General features: G+C 35.5%; 1 protein-coding gene across 1 annotated transcript in view; it reads left to right on the forward strand.

Moving 5' to 3' along the window:
- The window catches only part of Tecrl (trans-2,3-enoyl-CoA reductase like), a 74,608-nt gene that overhangs the window by 48,730 nt on the left and 4,950 nt on the right, over positions 1–20,928 (forward strand). The window contains exons 5-9 of the mRNA XM_004665381.2: positions 2,166–2,281; positions 9,872–9,977; positions 11,069–11,141; positions 14,129–14,172; positions 18,969–19,026. Of these exons, the coding sequence (XP_004665438.1) occupies positions 2,166–2,281; positions 9,872–9,977; positions 11,069–11,141; positions 14,129–14,172; positions 18,969–19,026 (397 nt within the window). The remainder of the gene's footprint in view (positions 1–2,165; positions 2,282–9,871; positions 9,978–11,068; positions 11,142–14,128; positions 14,173–18,968; positions 19,027–20,928) is intronic.

Below are 20,928 nucleotides of genomic sequence, written 5' to 3' on the forward strand. Positions count from 1 at the left end.
CATAGCATTTGGATGTTGGTAGATGATAAAGTAACTTAAATATGATCTAAACTACGTAGGAAGTGTTTAGGGTATCTGAAACATGGCCCATTCTCTGAGGAGCCATAGTGGGGGTTTGGGTCCCCACAGGAATCATGGAACTAATGCTCAACAGATAACAAGGAAGAAGTAATTGTCAATTAGAAGCTTGCATACAAATTCCAAAGATTCCATAGGATCATGCTTGTCTGTTAAGAGTTAAGCATTTTTCATTACCAGTAATACTTTGATTTAATGAGGAAAATGTGGAATAAAAAAGTTGTGAATAATATAATGGAAATAGATTAGAATTGAATGGTGGTTTGCATATTCAAAATAAAAACAGATATAATTAGTTATAGTGTAGTTTCTAATATTTGTAAATTCTAATCACCTGTTTGACCTATGCATCCAAGTATATCTGCTCATTTGCATTTCATTTTGTCTTTATGTTTTAATAGAAGATCAATTCTATTTTATAAGCTATCATATTAATACCATTCTGTCCAATACTCAACCTATGATGAATAGCTTTCTCAGTTTAATAAAATATCTTTGAGTTTTCTTTTATTTATACACAAATGAATGACTTTGAAAGATTCATCTCCTAATACTTATTGCCATTTTCCAGTGTATTCAAGATATATATCATGTTACTGGTTTATCCTTCATGTCTCAGCATAAATTTTTTGTAATAAATATTAATATTTGGCCTCCTAAATTATGTTCATGTATTCGACCACAATGTCTTGAATTATTTTAAGAGATGTTAGGGATAAGTACACGGTTTAATTTCCGCTGACCCAGAGCTACTGCATGCACCCAACAACATTTTATTAGCTTAATAAAGAGTGACATTCTGGTCAGTTAAAGTACTATTTACAACACTGTTCACATATGATATTGTATAGAATTAGCTAAAAGTTTTCTGTGCCAAATAAAATGGTGCTCAGATAAATATTTTTAAAATGTTGTACTAAAACATCCTCCCTTTTAATTATTACAAAATATTAACTAGTTCTTATCACTAAACAAGAATTATGGTTAATAATAGCATCTCTTCCCTTTCCTCCTATTTCTTCTTCTGTCTTTCTCTCTCTGTCATCTCATCACAGTTCTTTTCTTTTTTTTTTAAATTTAATTTATTTATTTATTTATTTGAGAGCGACAGACACAGAGAGAAAGACAGATAGAGGGAGAGAGAGAATGGGCGCGCCAGGGCTTCCAGCCTCTGCAAATGAACTCCAGACGCGTGCGCCCCCTTGTGCATCTGGCTAATGTGGGACCTGGGGAACCGAGCCTCGAACTGGGGTCCTTAGGCTTCACAGGCAAGCACTTAACTGCTAAGCCATCTCTCCAGCCCAACACAGTCCTTTTCTTTATCATGTTCAATACTGGGTAAAAGGTGTGCACTACACCATTTTTCAAGGAATTATTTGTCTTTGATTAATTAAATATGCCATAAGTCATTAATTAATATAACATCTTACATGAAGTTGCCTTTGTAGTTAATTTAACATGTTTTTACTAGTTTATAGCTCTCAAGTCTTTCAGGGTTCATGAGATACATACTGATAAAATTCAGAATTATAATTGAAGACACATAAATATGTGTGGATAAGTATTTAGTTTTTATTAGGATCAAGACATAAAATTTCCAAAAGATAGGGACTAATCTTTCAGTTTTAATCATGATCAGTTGTGTTCATGACAGGGCCATGGATCAACGAAAAGAAAAAAAAAAAAGGAAAAATGGATTATTTCAATGGTATAACTTTCAGTGAGAGGGACAGTTAGTATACAAGATAGAGTTGGTAGAGACAACTGGAAAAGTACATTTCTTTTGCTTCTTGTTGTTGCTATTGTTTCAACAACTAAAATTACCCCTGTAGCACTAGTAATAAAGTGGTTTATTTAGTTCAAAAGTATTATTTAAACCATCAGGCTGTATATTATCTTTCTCCTTAACACATAGCTGATTCTCTCAAACAAGATTTGTTTCCAGAAGTAAAAGCTTTGTTTTAAAATATTATTCAATAGATTACACTATGTCATGTATCTGATGAATACTTAGGAACACAAGTAACCCTTAACATATGTACAAGAAAACTAGATTATTAAAATCCAAATGACCTTCTTACTTTCAGGTTTTTTTGGCTGAATATTCTGGACCTCTATTTATATACCTCCTTTTTTATTTGAGAATCTCATATATCTATGACGTGAGAGAGAGCTCAAGACGACTGCGACATCCGGTGGTACAGTAAGTGGCACGTAGGGCCTGCAGGAGAACTGGGAGATGAGCTTCGCAGGTTAGGATGCGGTTATGTCTCCCAGAGCCCAGTGCAAGATGAACGTATCCTGGGCTGCAGTGCGGGTGGCGTGTCGCACCTGAGGAGCACCAGAGCTTGGAGCAGAGTGCCCTGTGGAGGTCAGCTGCTCCCCTTTGCACCGCTGCGGTGACTGGAAGCGCCGGTCACAGCGACTGCCCAGCACTGGAAAAGAGTCCTGTGCCCTACACACAAAAACCTGTAAAAAATAAAATTTCAACTCCACAGTTTAATTTTTACTCAGCCATCTGGCTTCTATGCAACAGTAAAGTTGAAGATTGATGAATTTTCAAATTCTTTTAAGTCTAGGAGCTTCCATACCAGCCAGATATTGTGTGAGTACAAAGGTTGTGTGTATAAAATGAAGTAAGTTCAATTAGAGTACAATGTGTTACAGGTAATTGTAAATAGTGCTTGCAAAGCAGCTTGCATAGTTAACAAACACAAGACTCTTATGTGCACCTCAAACTGTAGTAACAAGTAACAATAAACAAGATAAATATGGCAAGTCAAAAATAAAAAAAATTAAAACAAAAAATCTGACATGCAATATATAAGATTCATAATGAGATCACTTTACTTAAAATCATTAGTAATATTTCATAGGAAAGAAATAGTGGTCCAACTTGATAAAATTACAGGGGACTTGATTTTTTTTTTCAAGGATGACAGTTGAGATAGCATACTACACAACTGTATTAGGTCGCTTATTGTGGAAACACTCCATATTGTCTTTCTACCTCCACTCTTCTCCTCAGGAAGGTATGCTTATTAAAGATAGTGATTATTCAGAATGCTACATTTGTATATATAGTTAGAAAATTGCTATAAAAACTCAAATTCAAAAATCAGTACATTAGAAAGATCCCCAAGTGAATTAAGAAGACACAATTGACACATATTGTACTGCTACCATTATCTTTTAATATAAAATTGAGTTTTTGGAAACTTTAGAAATGTTGTCAATTTTTAAAATAAAATATTTAGGGGGAGGGTATTACCATGGGATGTTTTTTATAATCATAGAAAATGTTAATAAAAATTGTGAAAAGATAAAAAAAAAAGAAGACACAATTAAATTTAAATCATACTAGATTTAGAATGCAGTTGTGATCAAGCTTCCCCTAATCCGCAGTCTCTGTGTGCAGAAAGGCGGACACCATTTGTGTCCTAATTACCCACTCTGTTCCTTCATTATGAACATTTGATCATACCATCCCATTCCTGTTGCCTTTTATCTTTTTTTTTTTCTTTCCAAACTTCAAACATGAGGTCAAAATTTATAACTCTGAAAATAACCTTGAATAGGTATTACTATGGTAACTTTAAAGATATACTTTAACACTACATGTATCCTTACCCATTTGCTTTCCATTTATGCTCCTGAAAGGAATTTCAAAATGAAATTAGTCCTGTATTTTACTTTCACTGTAAACATGTAGAATAACTGATAGGGGACACCTGGTAAACATTTGAATGAGTAGATAGATGAAGAAGGTGCATACATCCTTATTTCACTTTGTGACATTGGTCAGCTTCCTACTAATGAGCCCGAAGGACACTGTTATGGAAGTGACTCATGGTATCAAGCATTGTACTCATAACCTGGTCAGGCACCAAGGAACTAAAAGGTCTTTTCTAGACAAGAACACATTAACAACCTCTATTTTTTTGAGTAAAAGAAGACCACCCAGTTAATTTTGAAAGCCAGATGAAGAGCTTAGTAGAAGACTATAATGGTACTTACAGAGTGAATGTAGAACATGTATTGAATTTACAACAACTAAAATAATCTGTTTTAGCAACAGTCTCAGTTGGATTGACTGACAGGGAATAGTATTTTAAATACAAACACAGTATGTTTCATAACATCTCAGTGACAAATATATCTGCTCCAGTGTTCCAAAATAGAAAACATGTTATGTCTGCATAAATAGCTTCAGAGCAGAGACATCAAATTTTGAGATCTGAGCACTGTGCCGAGTTTACAACTCATTTCCAAAGCTAAGACAATTGATGCCAAGCTGATATTTCTTAAGATGAAGATATCAACTTTTAGTTGTCACTCACTATTGGTACACATTTCTACATCTCCAAAGTTGCTTTGATTCATATCAAATAATCATTACTTTTTACTGAGTTCCTACAGAAAGCAAATTACTATCTGTAATTCAGGCACTACAAAACTATGAATCATCCTTAACAAGGACTCAAGGGTTGGTCTCCTGGAGAACCTTATCCTCACCAAGAATTCTCTGATCATCACATCACCACTGAAACATTTCTCTCATTGACTTCAGAAAACAAAATGAATGAAACATTAGGTATATTGTTTCCTTTGCAGATCTGCAAAACTGAAGCATCTTTTGTCCATGGACATGTGTTCTTAAAGATTATGTCTGGAGAAACGAATCAGGGCCAAGTTGAATACAGAGTTCATTTAGCAGTGCAGACACAGAAAATGGGTTTGTCATGTAAGATCAATCCTAAACAGGCCATATTTTGAGTTCAACCAAACTTACTAAGTGAGTTGCAAAATGACGGGAAATGTGGCAGGCAACTGACCACTAAGGCTCCAGCTGCTCACACTATGCTTGTTTCTCTGCCCTTGAGTGTAATTGAGAAAAAGTGATGTCATTCAGACCCACTCTTGAGTTGACCTTTCTGACTAAAGGCTTTGATAATTGCTAATCCTAACTTCATTTAGTGATCGCCACATAATGCAAAACTTTTCTATGGAACATTTACATCACTCCTTTTGCAGAAATACCAAGTTGTATTTCTTCCTCTGTGAACTGCCTGTTCAGCTCTTTGCCCCATTTTGTGAGTGGGGTGTTTGACTTCCTACTGTTTAGATTTTTTAGTTCTTTGTAAATTCTAGAGATTAGGCCTCTATCAGTTGGATAACCCGCAAATATTTTCCCCCATTCTATGGGTAATCTATTGGCTTTGCTTATTGTATGCTTGTCTGTAAAGAAACTTTTCAGCTTCATGCGATCCCATTGGATGAGTGACTGTTTAAGATCGTGAGCTACTGGGGTTTTGTTCAGGAAGTCTTTTTCCATTCCTATATCATGGAAAGTACTTCGTAAATTTTCTTCCAGTAGTATTTGAGCTTCTGGTCCTATATTGAGGTCTTTGATACATTTGGATTTGAGTGTAGTGCATGGTGAAATGTGTGGATCAAGTTTCAGTTTCCTGTATGTGGTTATCCAGTTTGTCCAGCACCATTTGTTGAAGATGCTGTCTTTTTTCCAGCCTATATTTTTCAGGCCTTTGTCAAATATCAAGTAGCTAGAGTTGCTTGATCCGAAGTCCGGGTCCTCAAGTCTATTCCATTGGTCTATACTCCTGGTTTTATGCCAGTACCATGCTGCTTTTATTACTATGGCTTTGTAATATAGCTTTAGATCTGGTATGGTGATGCCACCAGGGGTATTTCTTTTGCTGAGGATATGTTTGGATATGCAAGGCCTTCTGCCTTTCCATATGAATTTTGAGATTATTTTTTTCTATCTCTGTGAAGAACACTGTAGGGATTTTAATTGAAATTGCATTAAATCTATATATTGCCTTTGGTAGGATTGTCATCCTCACAATGTTAATTCTGCCTTTCCAGGAGCATGGGAGGTCTTTCCATTTTCTAAAATCTTCCTCAATTTCTTTTTTGAGTATTCTTATGTTTTCATTGTATAGATCTTTCACTTCCTTGGTTAATGTTATTCCAAGAAATTTGATTTTTGTTGTTGTTGTTGCTGTTGAAAATGGGACTATGTCCCTTATTTCTTTCTCTGCATCTTTGTCATTTGCATATAGAAATGCTACTGATTTTTGTGCATTGATTTTGTATCCTGCAACTTTGCTATAGGAGTTAATCACCTTCAGTAGTTTTGGGATGGAGTCTCTTGGGTCTCTTACATATACAATCATGTCATCAGTGAATAGAGCTAACTTAACTTCTTCCTTTCCAAATTTTATCCCTTTTATTCCCTTCTCCTGTATTATTGCTTGAGCTAGGACTTCCAGAACTATATTGAAAAGCAGAGGTGAGAGTGGATAACCCTGTCTTGTTTCTGATCTTAATGGGAATTCCTTCAGTCTCTCTCCATTAAGTATTATTTGGGCCTTTGGAGCTTTGTATATTACCTTTATTATGTTAAGATATGAACCAAACATGCCAATTCTCTCCAATGTTTTGATCATGAAGTGATGTTGTATCTTGTCAAAGGCCTTTTCAGCATCTATCGAAATGATCATGTGGTTTTTATGTTTAACCTTGTTTATGTGGTGTATTACATTAACAGATTTCTGTATGTTGAACCACCCTTGTGTTCCTGGGATGATCCCACTTGGTCAAGGTGGATAATGCTTTTGATGTGTTGTTGGATTCAGTTTGTGAGGATTTTGTTCAGGATCTTTGCATCTAAGTTCATTAGGGAAATAGGCCGGTGGTTTTCTTTTCTTATGGCATCTCTGCCTGGTTTTGTAATTAGGGTGATACTAGTTTCATAAAAGAAGTTGGGTAGCTTCCCCTGTTCTTCAATTGTGTGGCATAGTTTAAGGAAGATTGGTTTGAGTTCTTCCATGAAGGTTTGATAGAATTCAGCTGAGAAGCCATCTGGTCCTGGACTCTTCCTTTTGGGGCGTTTTTTTTATTACTTTTTCAATCTCCATGAGTATGATGGGTTCATTGAGGTGATTAATCTGCTCTGAATTTAGCTTTGATAGATGGTATGCATCCTGGAATTTATCCATCTCCTCAACATTATCCAGTTTTGTGGAGTAGAGGTTTTTGAAATAAGTCCTGATGATTCTCCCAATTTCACTTATGTCTGTTGTGATCTCTCCTTTTTCATTGTGAATTTTGTTAATTTGAAAGTTCTCCTTTTTTTGCTTGATCAAATTGGCCAGGAGTCTGTCAATCTTGTTTGTTTTTTTCAAAGAACCAGCTCTTTGTTTTGTCACAGAAGCTCTCATCAATTTTTCAATTTCAAAGGAAATCTCTCATTTTTGTCTTGCTGCCTAGAAAATGGATCCCTTATGGTATGATATAATTTGTTCTCTCTCACCTACTTCAGAATTTGTCTCCTAACTACACACACACACACACACACACACACACACACACACACACACAGTACATAACAGGTGCATCACATAATATGCAATCATATTTGTATGAACTTAGAAAAAAGTCAATACAGTGCATACTTAGTGAACACAATTTTTAATGTTTTTGTTTCCCAAAAGTCAATATTACTCACACCATATCTACTTAGTTAAAAATCAACATTTATTTGGATAAACTCAGTCTTTGCACAGAATAAACAACATGACACTTCCTCTTACAATTCTATTGGTTAAAATATGTCATCTCTAATACATACTTATATTCTTAGGAACAATGAAAACTTTAAGATTTTTTTTTCTTTTTTATGTACAGTAAAATGAATGTAGAACTTACTGGAAAATACATTGTTTAAGCATGTCCAGAAAAAAAAAATGCCTCTATATTCCTAGGAGTTCTGCCTGGTACTTTCCCAGATCTGCCTATGGTTTTACCCTTCATTTCTTATTTTAGTAGTAGACTCAGCTGAAGGGAGAGGAGTTAAGAACTAGATCTAAAGACATTGTCCATTGAGCAGTCAGAAGAAACATCAACTAGAAAACATTTTCAAAGTTATGAACTGTGGAAGGAAGAGATGCTGGCAGAAAATGGGGATTGGAGGAGAGGCAAAATTTGAAGAGGTGACAGAACTTTCCATACCTGTTGGAAAACATGAGTTCACAAGTTCAAGAAGCACAACATACATCTAACAAGTTTTAAGTATAAAATCCATGACTAGTCCCATGTAGTGAACTGTAATATACCAAACAAGGCTTTTACCAAGCTGACACGGGGCTGAAGTGATAGCTCCATCAGGTATGTGCCTCATGGTTTGAGCACCTTTCAGTCTGTGGCCCACGTAAATGCCCGGCATTGGCATGCAGTGTACTCCCAGTGTTGGGGGCATGAACAGGAGAGCACCCCTGGTGCTCCCTGACCAGTTAATGTAGCTCAGTTGGTTAGCTCCAGGCCAGGGAGAGACCTTGCCTCTAAGGAGGGGATAGCGTTCCTGAGGATGAGGATGGCACCGTGCTCACTGGCACACAAACATGCCCTCACATGTAAGAAAAAAGAATGCCCAAGGCTGATAAGGTCCTCATGAAGGCAACTCAATCACAAGCTTAACTTTTTAATAGCAGCTATGTACCCAGAAGAAAGTAGAAAAAGACCTTCAGATCTGTGAAACTGTTAGCTCACAACTGCATGAAGTGAAACCCAACTTCTGCCATCCTACATTTTCAGAGGCTGAAAAAGCATGATCTTCAGCAAGGAAAATTACTCCAAAAGGAAAATCTGAAATTGAAGCACTAATGAGCCAATAACATAAGTATTTGTAAATTTAAGGCATTGTTAATATAAAACCATCAAAATAAGATATTTATGGAAAGTGTAAACAAATGTAAGAACCAAATAAATGTTGTGCAACAACAAAAGATGCCTCTGTAAAACAAGTTTGACATACACTATCACAAAAGGAATTATATAAAAGTTATGATGTAGTAGCTCAGACCATAACAAAACAAACAGGCCAGGAGATAAAGGAGATGAAATATAATATGTCAGGCAGCCAGATACCAAAAAAATAAAATCAAAACAAAGTGCTTTATTATAACAGCATGAAAATAAAATTTAAACCCCTCTATCATACTACTTTCGAAAGGACAACTAGACAATTAAAAAGCCATTTTGAATATGATCAAATGTCAGATGCTCTCCACATAAGCTTCTGCCCGCTTCAGTCTTCAATAATTTTCGTATAACAAATTTGTGATTATCATATTTATACCTAGTTGTAAAGAAGAGTTTGTAACAGTTTATGATAGATTCTGTTTATATTTCTACTATCATCATAAGTACATTGAGAAAGGGTTTAACCGTCTTAATCATTATAAGATTAATCAAAACATTTTTAAAAAATATATTTATTTATTTATTTGAAAGAGAGGTAGACCGAAAGATAGTGAGATGGGCATTCCAGGGTCTCCCACCACCGCAAGAGAACACCAGACGCGTGTGACTTTTTATATCTAGTTGGGTACTGGGGAGTTGAAACCTGGATGTCCGCCTTTGCAAGCCAGTGTCATTAAGTACTGAGCCATCCTTCCAGCCCCAAATTTAAAAAAAAAAAATATTCTAAAAAAGTATCAACTAAGCACACTTAATTATCATAAACAGCATGTATACATGACATAAATGTCATGGTCAAACACTCATGGAGCTCCGTGTAGAGGGTGGGATGAGCAAATGAAGCTAGGGCTTTTGTTGAAATGTGCTCAACGTACAATATATTCCTGCATAAAACTTTAAGATATTGTAAAAGTAAGGTTTCATGGGTGAGATGGATGAGGCCAGCTGGTTGGAAGGGGTTGAGTGTTTAGACTGTTGCTGTGTTTAGTGTTTTCAATTATTTTTCCAGCTTGGCTTGCTTCTGCCACTGCAGCCACTACATTCGGCATCTTTTGGAGACTTTATTTGTTCACAAAGTTTCTGCAGGACACACTCCATTGAAGAATTTGATAAAGGTTGGAAATGCTATATTTTATTATTATTAACTAACACTGTTTATTGCATGTTGCATCATCTACAAAATATTCTTTTTTTTTTTTTTTTCCTCCTGAAAGCTAGAGATTCTTTTTTTTTTTTAATCATGTCAGCACGTAGCAAACATCTTCTTCCTGAGTGGTCATCTGTGGATGATGCCATCCCATTTCAGCTGCACTCTTGGTGAATCTACACAGACAGGTCTGCCGTGATATGAGGTTACAAAAGAGACACTCAAAGGAGAACTTTACGCTGAAACTCCCATTTGAAGTGTCCTAGGATATATGCATGATTTTCAGTAATCTCACTGCTCTTCCAAAAGAGTTTATGAAACATTTATCAACTGACTGAAGCACTGACTTCAACATGAGCTTTAGAAAAGATAACACACTTAGCTCTTATTGTTCCAATTCAAATATAACATAATAATCAATTTAAGAGCATAATAATCAATTTAAGTTTTATTTTTGAAAAAGTTATATTCATAGAAAAGCATCCCTCCTTTTTGTGAAGCTCTTCTAAAATTGCCAGCAAAATAACTCGTGTTGTCATAACACAGTAAACTCTCAAATGCTTAGAATTTAGAATTCCCAAAGACCAACTTCCCTTTTAACAAAGGTAATAAAATTTAAACCCATAAGAAATATGGGTTTCAGCTTCCACAAATCTAATACATCCCTTTTGTAAAACAAGCAAGATATTTTAGTACTAATGGCTAGATAATTTATTACTTTATTTATGAAGTGTCATATAATTTGGGTATAGACAATGTATCTAATTTCATTAAAATTTTGATAGACAACAGTATTCTTGACAAATATTTAGGAGTACTAAAATTTGTATTTGGAAATTCCCCTTAATATGCATTAATATTAAAAACAGTGGAACAATGATGTATATTTTCTTAGCAATATCAAATGTTCTTTGTAAGTCAACATTATTGTGAGACAAAACATCTTATATATCCAGCTTATACACTGTTCCGTGCATGAAATATATGTTTAGGAATTTGCAGAAGTGTACTGTGTATTATGTTTTCCATAGCTTTTATTTTGGATTCTGTCATCTGTAGGGCTGTGCCTTTTATTGGGGATTCACCTCTTGGATGGCCTATTACATTAATCACCCACGGTACACACCACCATGTATGTATTTCTTCTTAACTTGTTTCTTGCTAAATAACTAACATAAACAATAATCTATAAATCAAATAAAAAATAAAAAATAAAAAATATCAAATACTTTAAGAAATAATTAATAAAATGCCAATTTAAAATGTGTATATATTATAATACATTAACTTTTTAATGTATGCTTGACAAGTACATGTAACTGACATCAATTTCTTTTTACAGGCTAGTAAATCTAGAAAAAATTACTAGCTGATTATGAACCTGCAAAAGAGATAGAAAATAGGAAAAAAATCAAACAGTATAAAGAAAAAAATTCCATAAGTGTATAATTACCTACTATTTACCTATCACATGCTTTATAATAAATAGCAAAATTTTAATTATTATTATTATTATTATTATTATTATTATTATTGATTTTTCAAGGTAGGGTCTCACTCTGTTCCAGGCTGAACTGGAATTAACTATGTAGTCTCAGGGTGGCCTTGAACTCTGAGTGTTCCTCCTATCTCTGCCCCCTGAGTGCTGGGATTAAAAGCGTGCGCTACCATGCCCGGCTTTAATTATTATTTGAAACATTACTTACTAATGAAATAGAAGCAGGTATTTCCAAGGACATATTGGTTTTTACGTATAAGTTAATTGATTGGATTTCATGTCCCTTAACTCAGTTTAGCTACTTTGAGGGGAAAAAAATGTGACAAACCCAAGTCTTGAATTCCTAAATTGGGGGAAAAAAAGCTTGTAGTAACTCAGGAATTATGTCCTGACCTTCAAAATGGAATTTGCTTTTCCACTGTCACTCAGAGCATACTAGGTGGTTCTCATGATTTAAATGCTGCTCACCTAACAGATAATTGCCTTGTGCTTAGTTTCTGGCATTTATAAAGGTTAAGTTAACAATAAATGAATAGTATATTCAAGTTTTCTTTTAAAATTTAGAATATAAATGCTTATTTTCCCTGAACTATTGACAAAATAATTAATTTATTATATACATAATTTATTGCATATATTATTTTGTAAATATTAATGAGCAATTTGTTATTGAGGGTGTTTGTTAAGACCACTAAATCTAGCTCAGGCTATGAAGTGTACAGCTAATGGCAGTATTTAATATTAGATTATTTTCTGAGGACTGACATTAAAATATTTATGTTGAGCCAGAAAATTTCCTTTTCCCATGTAGCTGCCTATTAAATTATTTTATAATAGGATGTATTTATTAAGTAGAGACCCTGGAAAGACATAGGCATTGGACCTGTAGTAGGCTAAAAAGAATACTCTCAGCACTTGCTACCATTATACATTGCAATCAAAAAATAACAAGGTAGATATTGTTAATATGTACCACATATTGAAGATCTTAAAATAATGGTAAATTTGATGCCTTCATTATTGAAGCAACATTATTATATAAGTGTTAGCATTTTACCATTATAGCTCATTTTGTTTGCTTCTTCCATATATGAATATATAATAACAACATTCCCTGTTGACATGATTCAATCATCATTTACCACTGTAAGTTAGTAGCAATTTTTTAAGGGCAAATTTTGCAGGAAACTCCTCACAAAACAGTACCTAATACATTTTTTTTAAGGCAAGGTTCTTTCTTGCCCAGGCTGACGTGGAATTCACTATGTAGTTTCAGGGTAGCCTCGAAGTCAGGGCGATCCTCCTATCTTTGCCTCCAGGTGCTGGGATTAAAGGCGTGCACCACCATGTCTGGCCCTTAGTACATTCTTAAACAGGCTTTAACTGACCAATATTGTTTAACAGTATCTGGCAGCTGATATTGTGTTCAACCACAGTCTCTAAAGCCAAAAGGTTTGCTCTTTCTCATTCCCAAATGACTCACATGTCATTTGTAATAAATAGTTTAAAGGAAAATGTGCCACCAAAGAGGTAATGATTGCCAAAAAAAAAACAAAAAAGAAGCAATAATGCTAGTTGTATAATTGGAAAATGGTTGTATAGTCACAGGAAATGTTAGCGTGTGTATGTTAAAGAAAAGGAAAATACTTGATTCTGGCCAGGGTGGCCATATCTGTAATCTAAGCACTCAGGAGGCTAAAGATGGAGAATCATGAGTTCTAGTCCGCCGAAAGAAAGACAGTGTTGCATGCTAGCCTACTAACTGCAAGACCTGGACACAAAGCCCAGCAAAGCAGAGAAAACAAAGAAAAACAAAACCAAACCACAAAGTAAATCTTGGAGCTGTTTCTTGACTGAAAATATTGAAAAGAGCCTGATATTTCACCAACATAGTGAAAAGATTTCCAATCTGAATCATAAACTCTGTATCAGATAATATCCACACATAACAAGGAATTCTGCTGGCGAAGCGTGAGACTATTTTTAAAATGTTGTCTTCATAGTTTTGTATATTTCAGTTTCATCATTAGCAAGGTGTTTTAAAGGTGCTGTTCTTTGATTTTTATGTAATTTTGATAGATCATATGTATACTTTTCTTCATTTTTATTTAAGTCAAATGATGCACATCTAATGTGCTTATTTGTCGCATAGAAATATGAAGTCTATAAAAGAATGTCTATTACATATGACAATCATAATATCCATAAATAAACTAACAAACCAATTGGATACAAAATTAAAATTTTAATTAGCATTTTTTATTTTATTGATTGGCAGGAAACAGAGTCATTATGGCATGCTATTTTATGACCCATATTCAGCATCAATTTAAAATGAGACTTGGAAAGTATGAAGTCAGCCTTTATTGAGTTTAGTAATGCAAACTAGTTATGGATTCTGTTTATTTTTGAGATATCAGGATATTAGAAGAAATGTTCCTTTGTAATGCAACACTACTTCCAACAGTTTAGATTTTAGTAGTGTCCAAAGCACTGTGGGTGGCAGCCCAGCACAGGGCAGACAGGAGGAGGGGAGCGCTCAGCTACCCCGCTCTGCAGTGTGAGGGGTGGGCAAGCCGCTCAAGGAGGGTCTTACTGACGTCATCTTTCCTCCTCTCCAGCATTTGGAAACAGGCAAGTCATAGCATCTTCTGTCAGTTTTCTGGTATGTATCATATGATATTTCACATTCATGCTCCAATTGTGGTATTTTTTATGATAGGAAACATATCACATTTGTCATGTAAGAAATATCTATTTTGAGGGATCTGTGTTTAATGGTGCAATCTAAATATAAGTAAACCCAACATGTACTCATTCAGCGAAAGATGTAGTCATTATGGAAGAAGACTGGAATCATTCAAAAGCATAGAAAAACTTTGAAATTTTCAGTGATTTTTAACTTATGTTCATAAATTAAAAACGTATGAGCAAAAATTTTTATAATTCTGAGATAAATTTCCAAAAGACAAGTTAGCAAAATTTTCAGTTGTATAGTTTAGTATTATGAGAAAGTTTGCCTTGGTTTGATTGATTTTTTTTTTTCATTTCTGTGAATGGTTGATTGATTTGACAATGTTGAGTATCAAACCAAAGGACTGATTCTTCCCAAATTATATTGGCAATAGTTCTCTACCCCATTCTATGGAAGCAAACCTACTTTATTTAAATTGTGTGCAAATTACTCTGGGTACACAAGATTCTTTACTGTATTGAGATGCATAATTACATGAACATATTGATTTAGCTCTTCTATGTGGTATAATTTCTTGCCTTTATTTTCTGTTCAACTTTTTACAAACTCCCAAGAATCATGCACACTTCATATCCTCTGTGAAGATTGTATTGAATAGATTATACCCCAATACCCCACTAGCTCCATTGCCTGTATCACCTCTCGCCATATGGAAATAATTCATTAATTCTTTTATGACCCCCTTATCATTTATATATACATTTAGATATAATAGTTTTCCTAATATGCTTTTGGGGGGGGGGCGTTGAGGTAGGGTCTCACTCTAGCTCAGGCTGACCTGGAATTCACTATGTAGTCTCAAGGCGGTCTCAAACACATAGCTATCCTTCTACCTCTGCCTCCCAAGTGCTGGCATTAAAGGTGTGTGCCACCATTCCTGGCTCCTAATGTGCTTTCTTTAACTTGTTGCATGGGCTTTTATCATTTCTTTTTTCAGTGTCTTCATTTACACTCAGCAGGTGTTTACTACTTGTTTCAATGAATTTCACACATCACTTAATATAATGTCTTAAGCAAATATATTGTGACTATATGATAAAATTTTAATTTTGCATACATGCACATGATGCAAAGACTAGGCCTGTAGTTTCCTTATTGTGTTGAGTGTATTGCTAACCCATGTTGTACCAAGGCTGTTCGCTTCATATTAACTAATGCACTAATGTTTACTTCAGATTATCCACTCACCATATTTAAGCATAGGAATTAATTAGTCCATGAGTATATTGGCTTATGCATTGATTAGCCTAAAAAAAGGTGTGATGCATTTAAAGTTGAAATCCTCTTCTATGGTTACACAGGTCATATGTGAACAGCAAGCCCAGGGCTTCTACAGTTTTCTTGCTATGACACAAGAGTGAATTTCCCATTTTGGGCACTGTTTTCTATCCTGGGTCCTGCAGCGTCCTATGCTTCTTTCTGTTGCTAGTATTGAATCACACAATATTTTAAATAGATCAGATTGTGAGCAAGACAAATTGTGCACAAAGCATTCCCCACATCCAGGTCCATGACACTGCCGGGAACACTTAGTTTTGCGATATGCATGCCAAATTACCAGAAGTTTTATTACCTGCAGTTTGTTTAATTTTTCTAATTTTGGTCCTTTATATGGGAGAAATAATCATAAACCACTAGGAATTCAAGATGACTCAGGTCTAAGAATATGTACAAAGATAATAAACTTTCCTACCAATTTTAGGTGTTACTGCATTATCTTTTGGGGTAAATGTAGTAAGGATGTAGTATTTTCAACTTTTCTCCTCCTTCTCTGAAGTCCACTTTAAAAGCAGCAATTAAAGCCAGGAAAGTAGAATAAATAACTAAATAAATAAAGCACAGCATATGGCGTGCAAGGCCCTAGCTGTGGTGGTGTTTCTCTAGTAACCAGCATGTTTAGTCATTCATTCTGGTTTTCTATTATTATTCATTGTTTTTCTCATTATTAGCATATGCACACATTCTTGGAAGAAAAATGATGCCATGAAGTAGGCCCACCTTTTCTAATGCTTGGCTGAGAAGCGCGTCAAGGATGGGGTGGGTGCGCTTTGGTCAGGGCGGGTGTGCGGGGAGGCATGCAGGGAGCTCTCACAGAAGCTGGCCGCACAGCCCTGCTCTGGGAAACTAGGAAGGCCAGGGAGCCGCTTTATAACTCTGTGTTTATGGATGGGGTCAAAATACGTGGGTAAGTTGTCCTTTCATTGATAGCAGTCTGCTCCCATTGAGACAAATAATTTCCTGACTCTCTTCTAAAGACTGGTAGATACCTGGAGAAAAGGTTCCTTTATTTCTTACCAACCACTCAAAACTGTGGTATCTATTTGCTTCATTTGCTGTTTTACTCTTTATCATCATCATCATCATTATTATTATTATTATTATTATTATTATTGTTATTATTATCACAGCCCCTAAGTAGGTTATCCAAATAAGAATATACAGAGGCATCAGTGATTAGGCTTAAAGTTGATTGATTTCATTGTCTAGTAAATGATTTTATTTTGAAAACTGGTAAATTTTGATATAAAATAAATGCAGTCAAATAAAAAATCTATTGAATTTTCCATTATCAATGATAGTAGCTACACTAAGTTTGTACTAGAGTATAATACAATTTATTCTCTAAAGCAATTTAAACTCCATATAATATAAAAAATAAACCTCATGATAAGAAACATCTGAATTTCATTATATCATTCTTTTGGCTATGATTTGCCAAATGAAGACACTGTATTTAAAATAGTATGTACATATAGGTGTATGTAAATTATGTATTTAAATAAGTATATATACATAGCTGTATATAAATTCTGCCAACAAGTGCTCCAGGGTTTTACAGTCAATGCTCTTCAGAAATTTTAATTGACTATAAGCCTATAACCTAAAAGAAATGTCCACAAAAAGCATTTACACGTGTCTACTAATCACTAATCTTGTAACTTCTATTTAAGCACGTAGTTTTAAAACTGGTTCTTAGGATAAAATGAATAAGGTCTAGAGGATTTTTGTTTTTTGACATTCATCAGTAGGAAATTTCTAAGATGAAAGAAAGTAAGTCTAAGGTCATAGACATAGTTTTGGCTTGTATACTCACCTTCTGAGTAGATACATGGAAGATGACTGATGAACGCTTCATTGGGAGTTAGCAAAGTGCTCTCCCTCTTGGTGAGCTTGGTGAACGGAAATTGCCAATAATGATGTCATAGTATGGATGTTTTGCTGCCTTGAAATTTCCTCCCCCAAACAAATAGTCCATTATTTTTGAACTGGGCACTATCGAGGTTCGAGTCAGTTGTTCCCCGTTAGCTCATGTGTGTTTAGAGCCTGGTCTCAAGCAGGTGGCGGCTGGAGGTGCAGCTTTGCGGGAGGCGCTGGGTGGCTGGGGAGTCGCCTAGGAGCCATGGCCACTGCCCGCGCCCGCTCACCAGGGCGCAGCTCACTCTCTGGCGACTTGGGTGGACACAGAATCTGCTCTCCCATCCTTCCCACGCCGTCATGAAGCTCCCTCTCAAGATTACAAGGCAACATAAACCCTTTCCTCCCATCAGCTGCTTTGGTCTGCGAATTCAGTCGCCTGAAGGGGGCTTAGACAAAACATAGCCAGTTGTTTTGCCAGAATTTAACATAAACGGTTTCTAGCCAAGTTTCCCACACAGGCCTTGCTACTTTCTGAAACACACTGAGCCTGGATTTGCTGTCTGCATCTCTAGAAGCTTTGTGGTCTTCCTCACTCCCATCAGAATTATCCGTGAAGTGTGGCAATGAGCATGACACCGCTCTTGGTACCAATTTTCTATGATAGTTACTTTACCTGTCACTGTGTTTAAATTCCTCAAAAGAAACAATTTAAGGTAGAAAGGAAGCGTTTTGGCTGACATTTTCACAGTGAAGAATCTTCACTTTTTGTTTGTGGTGATATGAGATAGGCAGTCTTATGTCACTGACCTCTGAAAGTTAAGTAACTCTAGATAACATAGGTTTCAGAATAACATATATGCTATTAATGATATCTAAGTATCCACACATATATTAAGTGATATTAATTCAATACTTCAGAGAAAAAAGAATCCTTTCTTCAAAATTCACTTATTTCAGATGGAGAATACTCAGTCCCAATGTTTTGATAAACCATTGACTTTTCTTAGAAGGTCTTATGGGGGAAAAAAAAAGAAAACAGGAACATTGAGCAGAATATACATTATTAAGGGGTCAAGTATCAAAAAACAAACAAAAAACCAAAGCAAAAACAAACAAATAAACAGACACACACACATACACCAAGTGTCCTTATGGGGTAGTACTGGTGAAAAAGGTTTCCTGGAGCCACCTGATAGTAAACTACAACCCTAAAAAGAATGTTTTCATGCTAGAAAACTTGCTACTGAGTTAAGATCCTGACAGTTCATGCTCTTGTGTAGTCTCCTTAGCAACAGCATCTTATAAGAAAAGTCCTGAGTGTAACAAGGAGGAAGCAGGCACTGCTACCTCAGCCCGAGGGCAATTTGAATCTCATTACCAATAGAAGAAAAAAGAAAGAAAGAAAGAAAAGCTTCTTGAGTTTATAAATCCCATCTTCATAATTCATAACTATATATATTTTCAAATTACTGCCATTAGTATACAACCTTGAATCTTATGTATTTGGAAATACGTGTTTTACGTAGACATACAGATGTCACATTGAAAATATTTCATGTATCCTGCAGATGTGTGAAGCTGGCAATCATTTCATCAATGTGATGTTGGCACACCCCAGCCACACAGGTCTGTTCCTTTTCCTTGTTGCCTTCCATATGAAGAATTTTATAATTAAACAAGAAAGTAACAGTAAAGCAATAATGGTATAATAAATGTCAACAATAATTCTTTGTTTATTTTTTGTTTGTTTGTTTTTTGAAGATAGGGTTTCAGCTAGCCCAGGTTGACCTGGAATTCATTATGTAGTCTCAGGGTGGCCTCAAACTCATGGCATTTCCCTCTGCCGCCTGAGTTTGAGGATTAAAGGCATGCGCACCAGGGAAAGAATTTTTGAATTAAGCACTTGAGCAAGCAAATTTAATTGTGATTATGTCATTTAAATATACTTTGGCAAATCATTCCTATCATTCATTTGTATATAGCGATTCCCACCTGTTTTGAAAATTGATACAACTTAACTAACATTATCATAAGTTTCTGATATAAAGTGGCAACAGTTGGACTTCATGTTAACAATCTCAATTTCCTCAGGTTTGTGTCTATTCTTTAAAAATATTTTATTTATTTATTTGACAGAGAGAGAGAGAGAAAGGATGGGCACATCCTCTAGCCACTGCAAACAAATTCCAGACATGTGCACTTCCTTGCATATCTGGCTGACATGGGTCCTGGGGAATCGAACCTGGATCCTTTGGCTTTGCAGGAAAACGCCTTAACTGCTAGGCTATTCCTCCAGCCTGTGTCTTTGGTTTTATTTCCAACTTATATATGGATTGAAATTGCCACAATATCTATAAAATATGCTTTGGAAGTATAAATGACATATTTAATACTGAACAATAAGGCATTGTAAGTTGTATCATCAAGGAAGAAACAAACTTTGGTATAAAAGAGGCTAATTAAGAATGTGGAAGAAAGCTGGAGGATATGGTTCAGCAGTTAAGGTGCTTGCCTGCAAAGCCTAATGACCCTGTTTTGATTCCCCAGTGCCCACATAAAGCCAGGTGCACAAAGTGGCTCATGCATCTGGTGTTTATTTCCAGTGTCTAGAAGCCCTGGCTTACTTTCTCTCTCTCCCTTCCTTCCTCTCTATCTGCCTTTCGTTCTCTCTCTCTCGCTTTCCTCTCTCTGCTTCCAAATAAATAAATAAATAAACATACAAATAATTAAATAGCATTTAAAAGATTGTGGAAGAGAGTGAAGGAAGGAGAATTATATCAACTGAGAAGTGAGTCATGAAACTATCACAAAGGCACCTCCAATTAACCATAGAGCATCTGAAGGTACAGGAGTCTTTTGTAAGAATATTTTATTGGAATAACTGGTGAGAATTTCACTGGATATGAGGCTTTACGCTTGACTGTCCCTTGGAAGAGGGGCTTGCTACAAATTGGGAAGGTCCCTTTAGTAAATGTCATTCTCCGAAAGGATATGGCTGGTGAAAGTTCTCTACTAAAAGTAGTGCCAGCACTTTGAGGAAGAATTGCATACATCCAGGTAGAGATTTTGAAAAATAATCATTTCACAGGTCCAATTCTTTGTTATTATTTCATTGTGGTTGGTCCAAAATGCCACATGTTATCTTTTCCCAACACTAATGGTTTTAATATGTAGAGTCTATGTCACAACAAGGCCAAATTGCACAAGTGTTTGTACTAAGAGTTGAACCTACTATGTATGATGTTCTGCTTTGAGATCCATTAAAACAGCATTGCTCCTTTCCTACTACACAGTCTGTCGTTCAAACTAATCTTCAAAGATTTATAATATAACAAAATTCATACCTACGACCAGTCTTAAAATAGTCTACTTCCTTATTAATGATGGATATCTGATTTCCCTCAGGATTTGCAATTGCTCCTGGCTTCAATGTAGAATTAGAGGAGGATCTTTTAACACAGTCATCCCTGCCTGGTCATAGCACTTGCTATATGACATCACTCACAGCCAGCCTGACACAGCAGCCAT

This window comes from Jaculus jaculus, chromosome 11 (genome assembly GCF_020740685.1).
Source record: "Jaculus jaculus isolate mJacJac1 chromosome 11, mJacJac1.mat.Y.cur, whole genome shotgun sequence".
Classification (NCBI taxonomy): Eukaryota; Metazoa; Chordata; class Mammalia; order Rodentia; family Dipodidae; genus Jaculus; species Jaculus jaculus.